Genomic DNA, 13,574 nt, shown 5'->3' with positions numbered 1-13,574 from the left:
ATTACCCTGACAGGAAGCTTTTTCCTAATGTCCATCCTAAACCTCCCTTGCTTCAATTTAAGCCCATTGCTTCTTGTCCTGTCCTCAGAAGTTAAGGAGCTCTAGGAAATTTCACAGAGAGGAGTAAAAGGTACCTAGGACATTTTTTTTTTTTTACTGGGGAAATAAATATTTTTATAGTTCCAATTTTTTAACTATAACTGGAGTGTGAGCAGGGTGCCTTCTTGCTGGGCTAGGTTTTTCTTTTAAGTATAGTTTGCTTCTGTGACAACCTTCCCTGTAAATCACTTTGTGCCACTTCAGTATTAAGTGTAACTATTCCTGAATGCCAACAAAATAGGATTTGCTGCTGCCAGTTGTCACCATTTTTTTCAGCTTCTAAACAGAAACAATAGAGATCAATGAACTCAGAAGATATGCAGATTCCAGAGATTAGCAGCTTTCCTGCAGATTTGCCATGGATTTCACTGTACGCGCCAACATTGTAACCGGCTCTGCAGAGAACCTTCAGAACACAAACATCACTGCTCCCTGCCCATGAAAACCAGGCTGGTATTGTATCGAAGTGTTTCTCTCCATGCCTGTCCAACCGCCTTGTGAGTCACTAACCACTACGCCAGTGCAGGGGCTGTTAGCTTTTTCATTGTTCATATAATTGAGATGCCCACCATGGTCCATGGAAAATTAGGCTAAAAATGGTGTTAACAATGTTTGCAGCAACAATGCTGGGCTCCTATGATGCCACTTTAGGATACTGGGTTTTCCATCAAGTATGAGGTAGGAGCAGCTGAAGCTTTAATAAAACTGGGCCACGGTGGATGTGGAATTGAAGGATGGGGTATGCCTCCTCCGCCGCTCTGTCCTTTGCTACCTTGGCCCCAGGAGGGACCCCTCTGAGATGGGGCTCAAAATATATGAAGTGGAATGGAAGGGTCATGAGCATTGTTGCTCCCCACCAACCCCTCAAGGGGGCGCGAGGGACAACAGTGGTCAGGAGAATCCCTGGTAGCATAAAGCCGTGCTTCTGGGATGGGCCGGTATATGTGCTGAATGGCCTGCTCAGTGCAACTACTGCTGAGCAACTCATTTTCTTACCGCTGAACAAAGAGGACATCTCCCATTGTCTCCACGCTCCCTGTGTCTTACAGGTAGAGACTAGAGCTGAACAGAGAGAGGCAGGAGGCTGCCCCCATTAAAATTAATGGAAAACCTCTTTGTTACCTTCCACTGGCACAGGAGTGAGGCCGCCTTATTGCTGTCTTTCTGCAGCACATTTAGGAATTAGACACAGACACACCCATGTCTGGCTGCTCCAAGGTAGCTAGGAGATCCAAAATGAAAACACTGGTGTGTGCCAGACACATACAGCTGCATGTGTTCTCTTGCCAGTTGGCTGGCATGAAATCTGCCATATGACTGGATGTGAGGTTTCTAAACCCATAAAATTACCTTCCAGTGAGGAGGGAGAGAGAGAGACAGAGAGTAATACTGTGAAGCCTCCTTGCCAACCCATTCTTCTATGAACCGGGTTTGCTGTCCTGAGGGCAGTTCCCAGGTAAGGGCTCATTGCTGGAATAGCTGAGGACTGAATGGACAGGAACTCTCCCCTTTCTCTTAGAGGTCATGAAACGTGCCCTACTTCAGCCAAAGCTGTAGTGCTCCGTGGCTAGATGGTAGATGTCATCCTCCAGGGCTGTCAGACTTACCCTTCTCATGAAATGGCTCCTGGTAAATGAAATCATTTCACACTGGGAAATAACAGCACCAAAACACTGTCTTAACTTTTTGTAAAGGAGTTAATTTTCATGTAGAGCGGATTGTCTCCTCCTCCTGTAGCTCCAAGGTTTCTGATGCTGCCAGCTGTTTGGGGGACTTGAACATTTTAAAACTCTACAGTGGTATGTGCTCAGCTCTCAGGTTCTATGGTGTGCCATGAGAGCTGAGGTAACCACTTCTGTTTCTCATCCGCTCTATATAGACTCCAGCTCCTTCCTGACCTCCAATGCACTCCCACCTCCCCAGTTCTTCTTTACCTAAGAACTATGTGCGAGAAGACCCTGCCCCTATTCCTGTAGGTGGGGAGCGCCAGGCTTCCTCTCTCCATAGCTGAGTGGGGCAGTGGCACCAAGTGAGATCTTTCTTGGCAGGGCAAATTCTGATTCCTGACCTCTGCCGGTAGGGACCCCGTTCTGGTTGCTCATTCCTCTCCGGACCCCAGGTCTCCCTTTTCTCTGGTGCTGCCAGCAGTCAAGTTATCGGTGGACTCCCATTCTCTGCCTTACAGAAACCGACACCCCGTGTACCAGGGTGCCCAGCCGCCTCTCCATCTGGACAGAGAGATGGTTGGGCCAAATTTGAATGGGGTCTCAACACCAGTCACTGAAATTCTATCTGGCAGCCCATCCATCAATATGATAATCACCTGAGCTAGCCAGTGGGACATGCCACCTAAACCCTACTCCTCAAAGGGAGTTGGGGCCTAACAGGAGGTGCCTCTCTCCACTTGGGATTCACAGCCATGAACCTTCCCCTAGAGTTAGGCACCTAAACCATGTCAACCCTCTCTCACACAAAAAAGAGAGAGAGGTTATGCCTCTCTGCCTTATAGCTCAGAGGTGAGAGCATTCACCCAGCCTGGCTCTGCCTCCAGGAACAGGTACCCTCCCTTCTCCCACCCACTGTCACAGCAGCCTTGATCTAGCCCTTAAGTGTTAGCCTAGCCTTATGGTGACTTAGAACGGGAAAATGGTTAACTAATTCTCCTAAATGTGGGGCCTGTTTTCAGCCCAAATGTCTAGCTAGACAAGCAACTATGTTCCCAGAGCTCAGCCGAAGATACCTGTGATAAAACCTCTGCCTCTGTTTTAGGCACTTCAGGCCTTTTGCTACCAATGCTGATGTGTGGTAGCAATAATGAAGATAAATTACCTCATGTTCCTTTTAAAAAATGCAGTAAAGCCTTTTAGCTATTTAGAGCAAATCAGAACTATTTTGAACAGCCAAAAGAACAAATAAATGGCTCTTTATCATCATTTGCCATAACAGTGGAGAAGCATCAACATTCAAATCCACTGGCCCAGGGCAGTGGTAGCGTTGGAGAGTCAGAGCTGTGGGTTGTGTCCACCAAAAAGTACAAGTGGGAGTAGAAACATTTTCTCCTCTCTAACTGCCAAACCATCTCATGCATCTTTGAAATCTGGCCTCTATATGGCCACCCCTGGCTTGTCACTTTGAATATGTGGTCCTGGTACGTGACTGCAATCCCTGACAATTGAATGTTATTCTGTAAACTAGCCCCCACCGCCTCTCCAACCTGTATGCAATGGTACAGTAACTCCTCGCTTAACATCGTAGTTATGTTCCTGAAAAATGTCACGTTGAAGCGAAATGATGTTAAGTTAATCCAATTTCCCCATAAGAATTAATGTAAATGGCAGAGTTAGGTTCCAGGGACATTTTTTTCACCAGACAAAAATATATATATACACACACACACACACACAGATACAGTATAAACAATTTAATACTGTACACAGCAATGATGATTGTGAAGCTTGGTTGACGTGGTGAAGTCAGAGAGTAGAAGAGGGTGGGATATTTCCCAGGGAATGCCTTACTGCAAAATGATGAACTAGCATTCGGCTGAGCCCTCAAGGGTTAACACATTGTTGTTAATGTAACCTCACACTCTACAAGGCAGCACGAATGGAGGGAGGGGAGACAGCATGGCAGGCAGAGACACACACTGTGTGTGGGAGAGAGAGAGATGCGCATTGCCCCTTTAAGTATGCTGACACCACATTCTAAGTACCTTGCCTTTAAAAAGATCAGGAAGTTGAAACAGCAGCTGCGGCCAGCAAGCTCTCTCTGGCCTGAGCCCTGTCCTGTCCCCATGCTGCCCTATATGGAGAAGGGGTAAGTGGGGGGGAGGGGGATGCCCTGACATTCTTCCCCCCTCCCCTGCACAGCAAGCAGGAGGCTCCTGGGAGCAGCTCCAAGGCAGAGGGTAGGAGCAGCACATGGCAGTGGAGGGAGAGACAGCTGAACTGCTGGCAATTGGTAGCCTGCTGGGCGGCTGCTGCACAGGGAACTTAGGGGAGCAGGGAGCTGATAGCGGGGCTGCCGGCACACCCTGGTTCCAAGCGCCCAGCAGCTAGCTCCAACGGGCTGCTCTTCCTGCAAGCAGTGGACAAAGCAGGCGGCTGCCAAACAGTGTTATAAGGGAGCATTGCGCAACTTTAAATGAGCATGTTCCCAACTGATCAGCAACGTAACAATGTTAACTGGGACGACTTTAAGTGAGGAGTTACTGTATAGCACAGAAAACTGATCAGGCCCTTAGGAAAGAGGAAGACGTTAGCAAAATAATTTAAATGAAAAAATGTCCTGCCTTAAGTATAGACTATTTAAACAGCTCACAACAGCAGGGTATACATGTCACCAAGCAAGTCTCAGGCTGTTTCCCTTCCCATTTTCGAAGTGCATGACCACACAACCTGGGGTGCATTCGTTAGACAATACCCAGTGACTCTGCTTCAAAACCTGCTCCAGAAAACTAAAGCACGTTCCTGCTGGGTGTGAGAGACATTCCCTGAAGGACATTGAGGGAAAGGTACTGAGTTATCAAAGGCAATTTTGGAGAGTGTTTAATTGTCAGCACTGCACATTCAGCTGCGCCTGGCACCTCCATCGCTCAGAGGAGTAGGGCTCTTGACCGCTAAACCCACACTTGCGTTTATACTGTACAGCAGGCATCTGCTCTTTGGCCTAAGGGAAACTGACATGACCAACACAGAAAGAGGAGGAGGAGTATAGCCATGAAGCTATTTTTTTCTTGTAGGTTCTCCTTTGCTCCTCGTGGATCCTGATTCCATAGCCCCCTAATTACGTGAGGAGTCTTATCTCTGTGCGTGATCCAACTGACTTGGAGGGGACTAATGTGAGCAACGCTCATGGGGTTAGGCCCCATGGTTGTACTTTCCTTCTGCTGCTATTCATGGTGCTGTACTAGGTAGTTATTTTTCTGTTCTTTCAGTTCCTCCAGCACCAGCCTTGAGGGATCGGTTTCTTAGAGAGCATCTAGGTGGTAGAACGAGCTGAGAAAGGTGCTTTCACTCTCTCTCTCTCACCATAACATCACAGCGTCTTGTGGGTTAAAAAACAAACATTCCCCCCCACTCCATAATGAAGCCTTTCATTCCAAGCAAGATTTCCTGGCCTGGGAAGCACAAGTACCAATAAGATAAAAGTAAACATTTAATGCCACTCTATTTTGACAATATGTTTCACACCTCATATACCACAAAAGGCAAGAGATTTTTAGCCAGCAAAACAGTAAACTTTACATTTTTAATGGCAAATGGCTCAATGTATTCATATATGATCAGCTTGCAAATGGCTGCGACTTTCTGGATTCTTAACGTGTCCTCATGCTGTCTGTTTCATCTTTCCATTCTCATAAAATTTAGCTGATAAAATATATATCTGCTACTGATCCATCTTCCTATGGACATTTCTATTCTTAGGCCCAGTATAGTTTCAGTTTCTATCAGCTTGTCCGCAACCTGGGTTTATAACACTGTCACTATGAGAAAGAACATAGCCACAGACAGAATGAAATGGATTCAGCAAATATACACTTCAATGCATAGCACTTAGATAAGCATTTCCAACCATGATGTGTAAATAAATTATAAAATACAAGCAACTCTATAAAACAAGACCATCCTGAGTTTACAAATAAATTATATCCTTCATACATAGAATATGATGTAGATGTTAGTTAGTTACCAGCAGTTCAGCTACCGGAAAGGAAGGAATTAAAATTTAGAAAAGTTAATAATTATGTATACATAATGTGTGTGTGTGTTTTATATGTAAATACTCCCCCCCCCCACACACACACACACGTGCTCTATAGGGTGAATACATCCATATATAGCATATATGTAATATAGGTATAGCTGAAACTGCCTCAAGCACCATTTTATTACCATTATTATGAAGTTTGCTCAATATCTGAGTAGGACCACTCAAAGAATGTTTGTTCTGGGAGTGTTTTGAAGTTAGTTTCAAAGACAATCACCCATATCTAATGTTTTGCTTTGAATACTGCCTTTCCTAGATAAAACAGAATCACCCCAAATTCTCCTGCTGTGTCAAAATCACCTAAAATGATCAGCCTGAAGTCCACATCATCAATAGGCCTGAGCTGCTCTCAGTGGAAGATCTAGTGACTTCAGTGGGAGCTAGATCAGAAAAGGTTGCTTTGCTATGATGCTTTAAAAAAAAAAAAAAGTGAAACTGATTTGTTTTCTGGCGAGGGGCGAAAGAAGACCAGGTAGTGTCAATAAAATAAAATGGTTTATTATTTTCTAGGGTGTCTGTGGCTATTCAGGTTCTCAGATAACCCTATGGTGAGTTCAGTATAAATGGAACAGACAGGGATTATTAAGCATGAGTTGACAAATCATTCACAACCTTGTGGCTGTTTTGAAATTTGTTTCAAACCCTAAATACAGGGCATCAGCCAGCTCTGGTTGAGTGCTACTTCATAGGCCCTTTTACTAGCAAAAAAACCCCCCAAACATTAAATTGTAGGTAAGGTACTGCTTGTATTGACGTCCATGGCAAAAACCCCATTGATTTCAGTAGGAGCAGGATTTTTTTGCCCTAAATTTGTGCCTTTATTTAAGGGGACAGAAATAGATTGTGGTAGATAAGAAACAAGGAAAGTCATCCATCAGCTCATGTATGAAATCATATGCCCACCAATCCATCACAATGAGAATTACTTCCATCATCCCAAACTTCTTAGCAGCCTCAAAAACCACCCTGTCCCCCAAACACAGATCTGCTATATCAGTGGTTCTCACCCAGTGGTATGAGTACCTCTGGGGGTACTCAGAGGTCTTCCAGGGGGTACATCAACTCATCTAGATATTTACCTAGTTTTCAACAGGCTACATAAAAAGCACTAGCGAAGTGAGAACAAACTAAAATTTCATCCAAACAGTGACTTGCTTATACTGTTCTGTATACTATACACTGAAATGTAAGTACAATATTTATATTCCAGTTGATTTATTTTATAAGTATATGGTAAAGATGAGAAAGTCAGCAATTTTTCAGTAACAGTGTGCTGTGACACTTTTGTAGTTTTATGTCTGATTGTGTAAGCAAGGAGTTTTTAAGTGAGGTGTAACTTGGGGGTATGCAAGACAAATCAGATGTGTGAAAGGGGTACAGTAGTCTGGAAAGGTTGAGCGCCATTGTGCTAAACCACTGATTTAAAAGATTCATGTTTACTATATTCAATCTGCTTCAAGTCAGAAGCTTAAGGTTACTATTTTACAAACCATCAGCGCTAGACAGACAAGCTTAATCTTATTGGAGAGCAAAGATTTCAGGCTTGAACTTGCTATGTACACTAGTGCTTTTAACACTGGTGGTTGTAAGATATCTGACCTTAAATCCATGACACCCTGACATATAGAAAAGCTCTTTTGGATCATTTTTGTAGGTTTTAAAATTTCCTTCACTCAGGGGCCTCTACATGGGAATTAAGGCAGCCTGGCTTTATGGGTTGGTGGAAAAAAATAGGTCCAATTAAAATGTTTCACATCTGAGTTTTTCTATAAAATGTGGCATATTCCTTACAGTGAACTGCATAACTTACGTCTGTGAACAACCAGGCGATAAAACCTTTATACTACCCTGCTCCATCATATCATGTCTCTGTATGAGTCTGCCTGTGTGAATACACATATCTTTATTCCACTGTTGCTTTTAACCCGCAAAATCAGACCCATTTGTAACAAGTGGTTCATGGCTTTCAACAGTCACAGAGTTCAGAATGCAGGTTTAGGGTTATAGTTGCTATTTTTGAATGAACCATGTTATGGAATAAATATTAAAGAAAGACCCTGCATACACCACTAATTCCCATGCAGAGAGTTGGAAGAAAAGACCCTTATGAACCTTTTATGCATCTCTCATTCATAGGAAAATGATATTGCAGTTGCACTTCTGAATCCTCTAGCATTTGTCTAGTTGGAAGTTAGAGGAAGGATGTACAGAGGGTTCAGAGGTTACAGGCAAGACGCTCAGAATTGTTCTAGGCCAGGGGTGGACAAACTTTTTGGCCTGAGGGCCACATTGTGGTTCTGAAACTGTATGTAGGGCCGGGTACGGAAGGCTGTACCTCCCCAAACAGCCTGGCCCCCTCCCCATCCCACTTCCTGCCCCCCTCAGAACTCCCCACCCATCCAACCCCCCTGCTCCTTGTCCCCTGACCACCCCTCCCGGGACCCCCCTACCCCAACTGCCTGCCTGGGACCCCACCCCCTATCAATCCCCCCCCGTGCTCCTTGTCCCTTGACTGCCCCAGCCCCTATCCACACCCCTGCCCCCTGACAGGACCCCTGGGACTCCCACGTCTATCCGTCCCCTGAGCGCTGCCCCATCCAATTGCTCCCTGTCCCCTGACTGCCACCCAGGACCTCCTACCCCTTATCCAACCCCTCCGCCCCCTTACCATGCTGCTCAGAGTACCAGGACTGGCAGCTGCGCAGCCCAGAGTGCTGGAGAGGGGACAGCCCGGGGCTAGCCTCCCCGGGCGGGACGGTCCCGTGGGCCAGATACGGCCTGTGGGCCATAGTTTGCCCACCTCTGTTCTAGGCCATAGAGGCCTTGGAGGATCAAGCTGTGTCACACGAGGAGAGGAAAGAGAAGACGACTCCGCTCCATTTCTACGACTGGCCGTGCAGTAAGTCAGCGGGCACTTGAAGAAGTTACAAGGAGACTTATTCTCCTTTTCCTCAACCAGTTTTTACACAGCTGTAACTCTAGTGACTTTAATGGAGTTGCTCTTCTGTTATGGCTCTGTAGATGAGAGGTGACTCAAGCCCATTATAACCGTACAGTATTGCTTTAGGAAAGGACAGGACCAGTATCAGTTTTCACTTACATTTCCTCCACGTAATCCTTGCTTACAGTCTAAGTTCTCTCTAAGCTGCGCAGCTGGGCAGCCCCCCAGCAGGCTATCAAGTGCTGTATACTTCAGGTGTCCCTCCCGCCATTCCCATGCTGCTCCCGGGAGCCTCCTGCTTGAGAGGGGAGGGGGTCAGGAAGTGCTGATGTCCAAATGCCCCCTCCCCCCGGCCCTTGTACCCCATCTCCACAGAGCGGGGCACACCACTGGGCTCAGGACGGAGCTTGCGGCCAGCTGCTGCTGTGTCTAAACGTGCCCGATCTACTTAAAGGGGCAATGCGCATCTCTCGCTCTCTCTCTCACACACACACACACTCTGTCTTTCACACATACTTGTTTTATTGTTGTTGGTACTTCTTGATACTTCTTTCAAAGTGTGTTATTTTAGTTTTTTGACTGGTCTGTGCATTTCATAATTTTTATTTCTCTCATGCTTAAATTTAATTCTTTGAGGAGTGATTTCTAAAATTCCTAACCTGTCCTGGTTGGAGAAATTATCCTATGGTAACTTTTTAAAAATATATTTATTAGGTTTTTGGTTTCTACTGGTGGTGCACATGGATGGAAAAATTAGTGGGAACACTGCTTACAACTGAATGAATTATTCAAAAATACCAGGTTTTCCATAACCTTTGCTGTGCTCTCCAGTATCTAAAGTGATCACTCCAGCCTTCCACAAAGTCCTCTCCCACTTGGATCTTGGTTTTTAATGTGGCCCATTATTATAGAACATAGGGGACCAGCTGAGCTGTCCACATTCAGATCAGATTCAAACTCCCTCTAAGTCAAGGGTTTTCAGTCTGGTTTTGATTTAAGAAAAGCCCTGGTCTGATCTTAAACTCATATACCTCCACTACCTCTTTATTTATGTTTGTGTGGGTAAGCGATTTCAGAATTAGACCCAAAATGTCTTGTCCTTACAGTGCATTGGACAGCCATGGCAATGTAAGCCAGTACCTTGATGTCTTTTTCAGTCCTCACTTTGAGACCTGAAATTAGAGAACTGTGACCACCTCCCATTCATGTTAACGGAATGTTCACTTTGAAACCTAATTACAGCCAACGTTGCTACATTCAACTGCTAGTTGTCTGGATGTGCTTCTCACATCCTGTCATTCCATTCATTTGAAAAGATGTTCCAGTATGCAAATCCTGGCATTCTATTAAGTTGCACATGGAGAAGTAAGATACCTTGATTTTAAAAGGACAGTAGAAAGTAAGAATAGCATTTATGTTGGCACTTGCTAAAAAGTGTGGAATTGCCAGGGTGCGGCTTGTAGAATTTTTGGGTCTTCCAGTAATAAGGTAATAAATATTTCTGAATGATCCATTTTGTGTCTTGGAATGATATCTGAAATATAAAAATAGAGGCAAATAAAAAGCTATTTTCACCCAGGCAGAAATTCTGCAGCTTCAGATGTAAACATGTGGCAGATTTTCATTCCCCTTTATGCATTAATTCTCAAAAGTACAGTAGTAGAGCTTGAAGCAGGTCCATATATTCTACAAAGAAATGACCATATATTTTAGCATACAATACTGATGTGTGGTGGAATTGTTCATCCTCATTAACTAAGTCTTTGTCCCATAAGTAAAATGTTTGTAAGCACTGTGATTACACAGCAAATAAATACTACAATAGGCCAAATTCATCCTTGATGCAACTGCATTGACTTCATTGGAGCTACATAAAGGATGAATGTAGCCTATTGTGACTAACGAAGTTAAGCTAGTAAATAATATATCATTTAAAAGGATTGCTAGAGATACCTTCAAGCTCCACAGAGCTCTTCTTCAGAGCTGGAAACTCAGACCTGAAAAAGAGTTCTGTGGAGCCCAAAAGCTCATCTCTTTCACCAACAGAACTTGGTCCAATAAAGGACACTACCTCAACACTTTTGTCTCTCTCATATCCTACATGGCTACAGCAATACTGCAAACATGTTAGATAAATGGAAGACTTCTTTGTAATGTCTTAGAATCTACAGCTGTAACACTGCTAAACATATGGTCATAGCATTCAAGACAGTAACTTTCATGATCACTGAGCCTAAATATTGCAGGTAACAGGGACTGTACTATGTAGCTGACATTGTGCACACCCCGGTGATGAAAAATGATGTACAGAAGCTTAAATCCATACAAGTGATCTGCAAAATGTGACAATATGTGAAAGTTTGGGGCCAAAAGGACAATGCAGTCTACTTACCAAGTCAGATGTCAGGTATTAACATGTTCTCTGTGTTTACTATTTGCCAGCCTATCACTTTGTTTGCATCCAGTATTTGCTAGCTTTTAACATACTGCTTTCCATTTATAATCTGTCTGTAGCTCCCTAACACCATTGTGTACACACACAAGATACCAACATTATGCAACTGGTTTTCAACGGAGGAATAATTATGCTTCCCAGCCAGTCCCTGCTCTGTGTTTGATGCACAGAGTTTACGCAAGTGCATAACGCTAGAGTAATACAACAGAATAGCTGGGATTTCACACGTTAGGAATCTCCAGTTTATGAAATCCACAGTAATTGTTCCATGCGCATGTGTAGAGTTTTCTGTTATTTATTAATCCTTTGCTTAGTGCCATCAGTTTGCTTGATGTATTACAAACAAAGGGCTTGATGTTGTACGTGTCCTGTATGTGTCCAGGAAGCATCAGGCCCACAAAGTAAGACATCCTGAGTCCCAAGGAGCTTTCAGCCTAAGGCCCTGATCCTGGAAAGAGCTTTATGTAGGCGGGGCTCTGTGCAAAGCTCCCCTTGCATGGAGTTCACTGCAGAATCAACATCCAAACCTGCACCACTGAAGTCAATGGGCACTTCACCCGGGACATTAAGAGGCCCATAGCTAATAAAGGAGGTATTATATATAGAATGTGATTGAGTTTCTAAACCAGTGATTAGAGGCATATCGGAATACAGGTTAAATTCTGCCCTTATTTTCTCCCAGATAACTCCACTGACTACATATGCCCAAGGCTGTCCAGGTGTAACTGAGAGCAGAATTTGTGTGTGTGCTCATTTCAGTAAACAAAAAAACCTGTGCCAAATAATTCAGTGTGTTATAAAATAGAAGTGCTCATATATGCATTGAAATAAATACAACAGCATTTCTTCGCACATGCAGAGCTGGACCCATTGGCATCAGTGGGACTAAGATTTGGCACTTAATTTGGTATGGAAAGTGACATACACTCCATGCCCAAAATGATATGTCCACTCATTTATAAGGTGTGTTTACTTCTTGAACAATTACAACTGAGCCGAGCAAGTGCCCCTCAGTTATAGCCCTGACTGTGGAATGATCCATCACAGAAAAAAAGCAGATGAAAAATGTTTTAAAAATGGGATAACTCAAGAAATGATCAAATTAAATGTCACCAGATATTTCACCCCCCCCCCCAAAATCATTCAGTTTTGGACTGGTAAGCATGAGAACCTCAGTTTAAAGGGTAATTTTCCAGAAAGTTATTAGCACCTGAAAATAGGGGTTTGAGAGGAAGGTGTCTTGTCAGCCATAACTCTGGCATCACCAGGACAAGGCTAAGGGTATATCAAAAAGGAGAACAAATGGTAGAGTTACATCAAATGAAACACATATTGCAGTAGTTATTTTGCAATAGTTTTCTTTCTCCTCTTCCATGGTACCATGTAAAACTCTACCAACAGTAATATTCACAATGTTCTTTAACAGATAAAGCACTTTAAGAGCAAAGAGGGTGCAATCTAACTTCACTCACTGCCAGAAACAGTTTTCGAACCATCTGGGAGAGGTAATGTTCTCTTTGAGTGGCCTTACTCCGGTAACGATAAAAGACAGTTAACATTTATTCATATGCTGTACTGATTAGGAAATATCTCTACAAACACAAGTTACTTAGAAACAGCAAGTCTGAAATAGGAGAAAACACCAAGAGAAAAAACAAGCTGTAAATACATTTCAAAAATGTTTGATTTTGTTTCCTTTGACTAGCACCATATGTACACAAGAAAGTATGAACATAAATGTTTGGATAATAAAGATTTGCAAGGCACTTAAATAGTCTTTCTCTGCAATATTTTTTTTATGAAGCTCTCAACAGCAGTCCATCCTACAACCACCCCTTCCCCTCTCTCAGCTAACACAGGGGAAGAAGTCACTTCTGCCAGCAGTTCTTATTTACAAACATGTCCTTAAAAGTGCTCTTTCAGGCTAGGGAAATTGGCATCCTTACGTCTCAGTGTTGTTGCGTTCATCACATATTTGTTTTTTTTATACTATTCTTCGGTGTTATAAAGAAAATCTCTTCTCTCTCACACAGTCAAAACTTGACACCAACCTTCATCCTCATTCTGTTGTCTTTGGGGTGCTGTTCAAAAGAAGCAGGAAGGGGAGGGGGCAGTAGTTTGAAATTTTCTTGAGGTTGGTCCTTTATCGACGTCTGGAAGTGATGTCAAAGCAGGTGATCATCATGAGGTGGGCCTTGCAGAAGTTGACGCGGTTTTCCAGACGCTCAGTCACGCACTCCAGGGCCTCCAAATACTCCAGGGAATCCAACTCGAATACCTGCTCCAGGTCAACTGTGAGAAAGGAAATAA

General features: G+C 43.7%; 1 protein-coding gene across 4 annotated transcripts in view; it reads right to left on the bottom strand.

Annotated features, from left to right (window-relative positions):
• Positions 1-8,429: 8,429 nt before the first annotated feature.
• The window catches only part of KIF26B (kinesin family member 26B), a 420,596-nt gene continuing 415,451 nt past the window's right edge, over positions 8,430-13,574 (bottom strand). For all 4 annotated transcript variants that reach the window (XM_084625201.1, XM_084625202.1, XM_084625204.1 and 1 more), the window contains one exon: positions 8,430-13,556. In XM_084625201.1, the coding sequence (XP_084481327.1) occupies positions 13,408-13,556 (149 nt within the window). In that variant the 3' untranslated portion in view covers positions 8,430-13,407. The remainder of the gene's footprint in view (positions 13,557-13,574) is intronic.

The sequence above is a fragment of the Lepidochelys olivacea genome (assembly GCF_965140295.1).
Source record: "Lepidochelys olivacea isolate rLepOli2 genome assembly, chromosome: 3".
NCBI classification, from domain to species: domain Eukaryota; kingdom Metazoa; phylum Chordata; order Testudines; family Cheloniidae; genus Lepidochelys; species Lepidochelys olivacea.
Note: the sequence above shows the minus strand (reverse complement) of the source record. Positions and strands in the feature narration are given on the sequence as shown.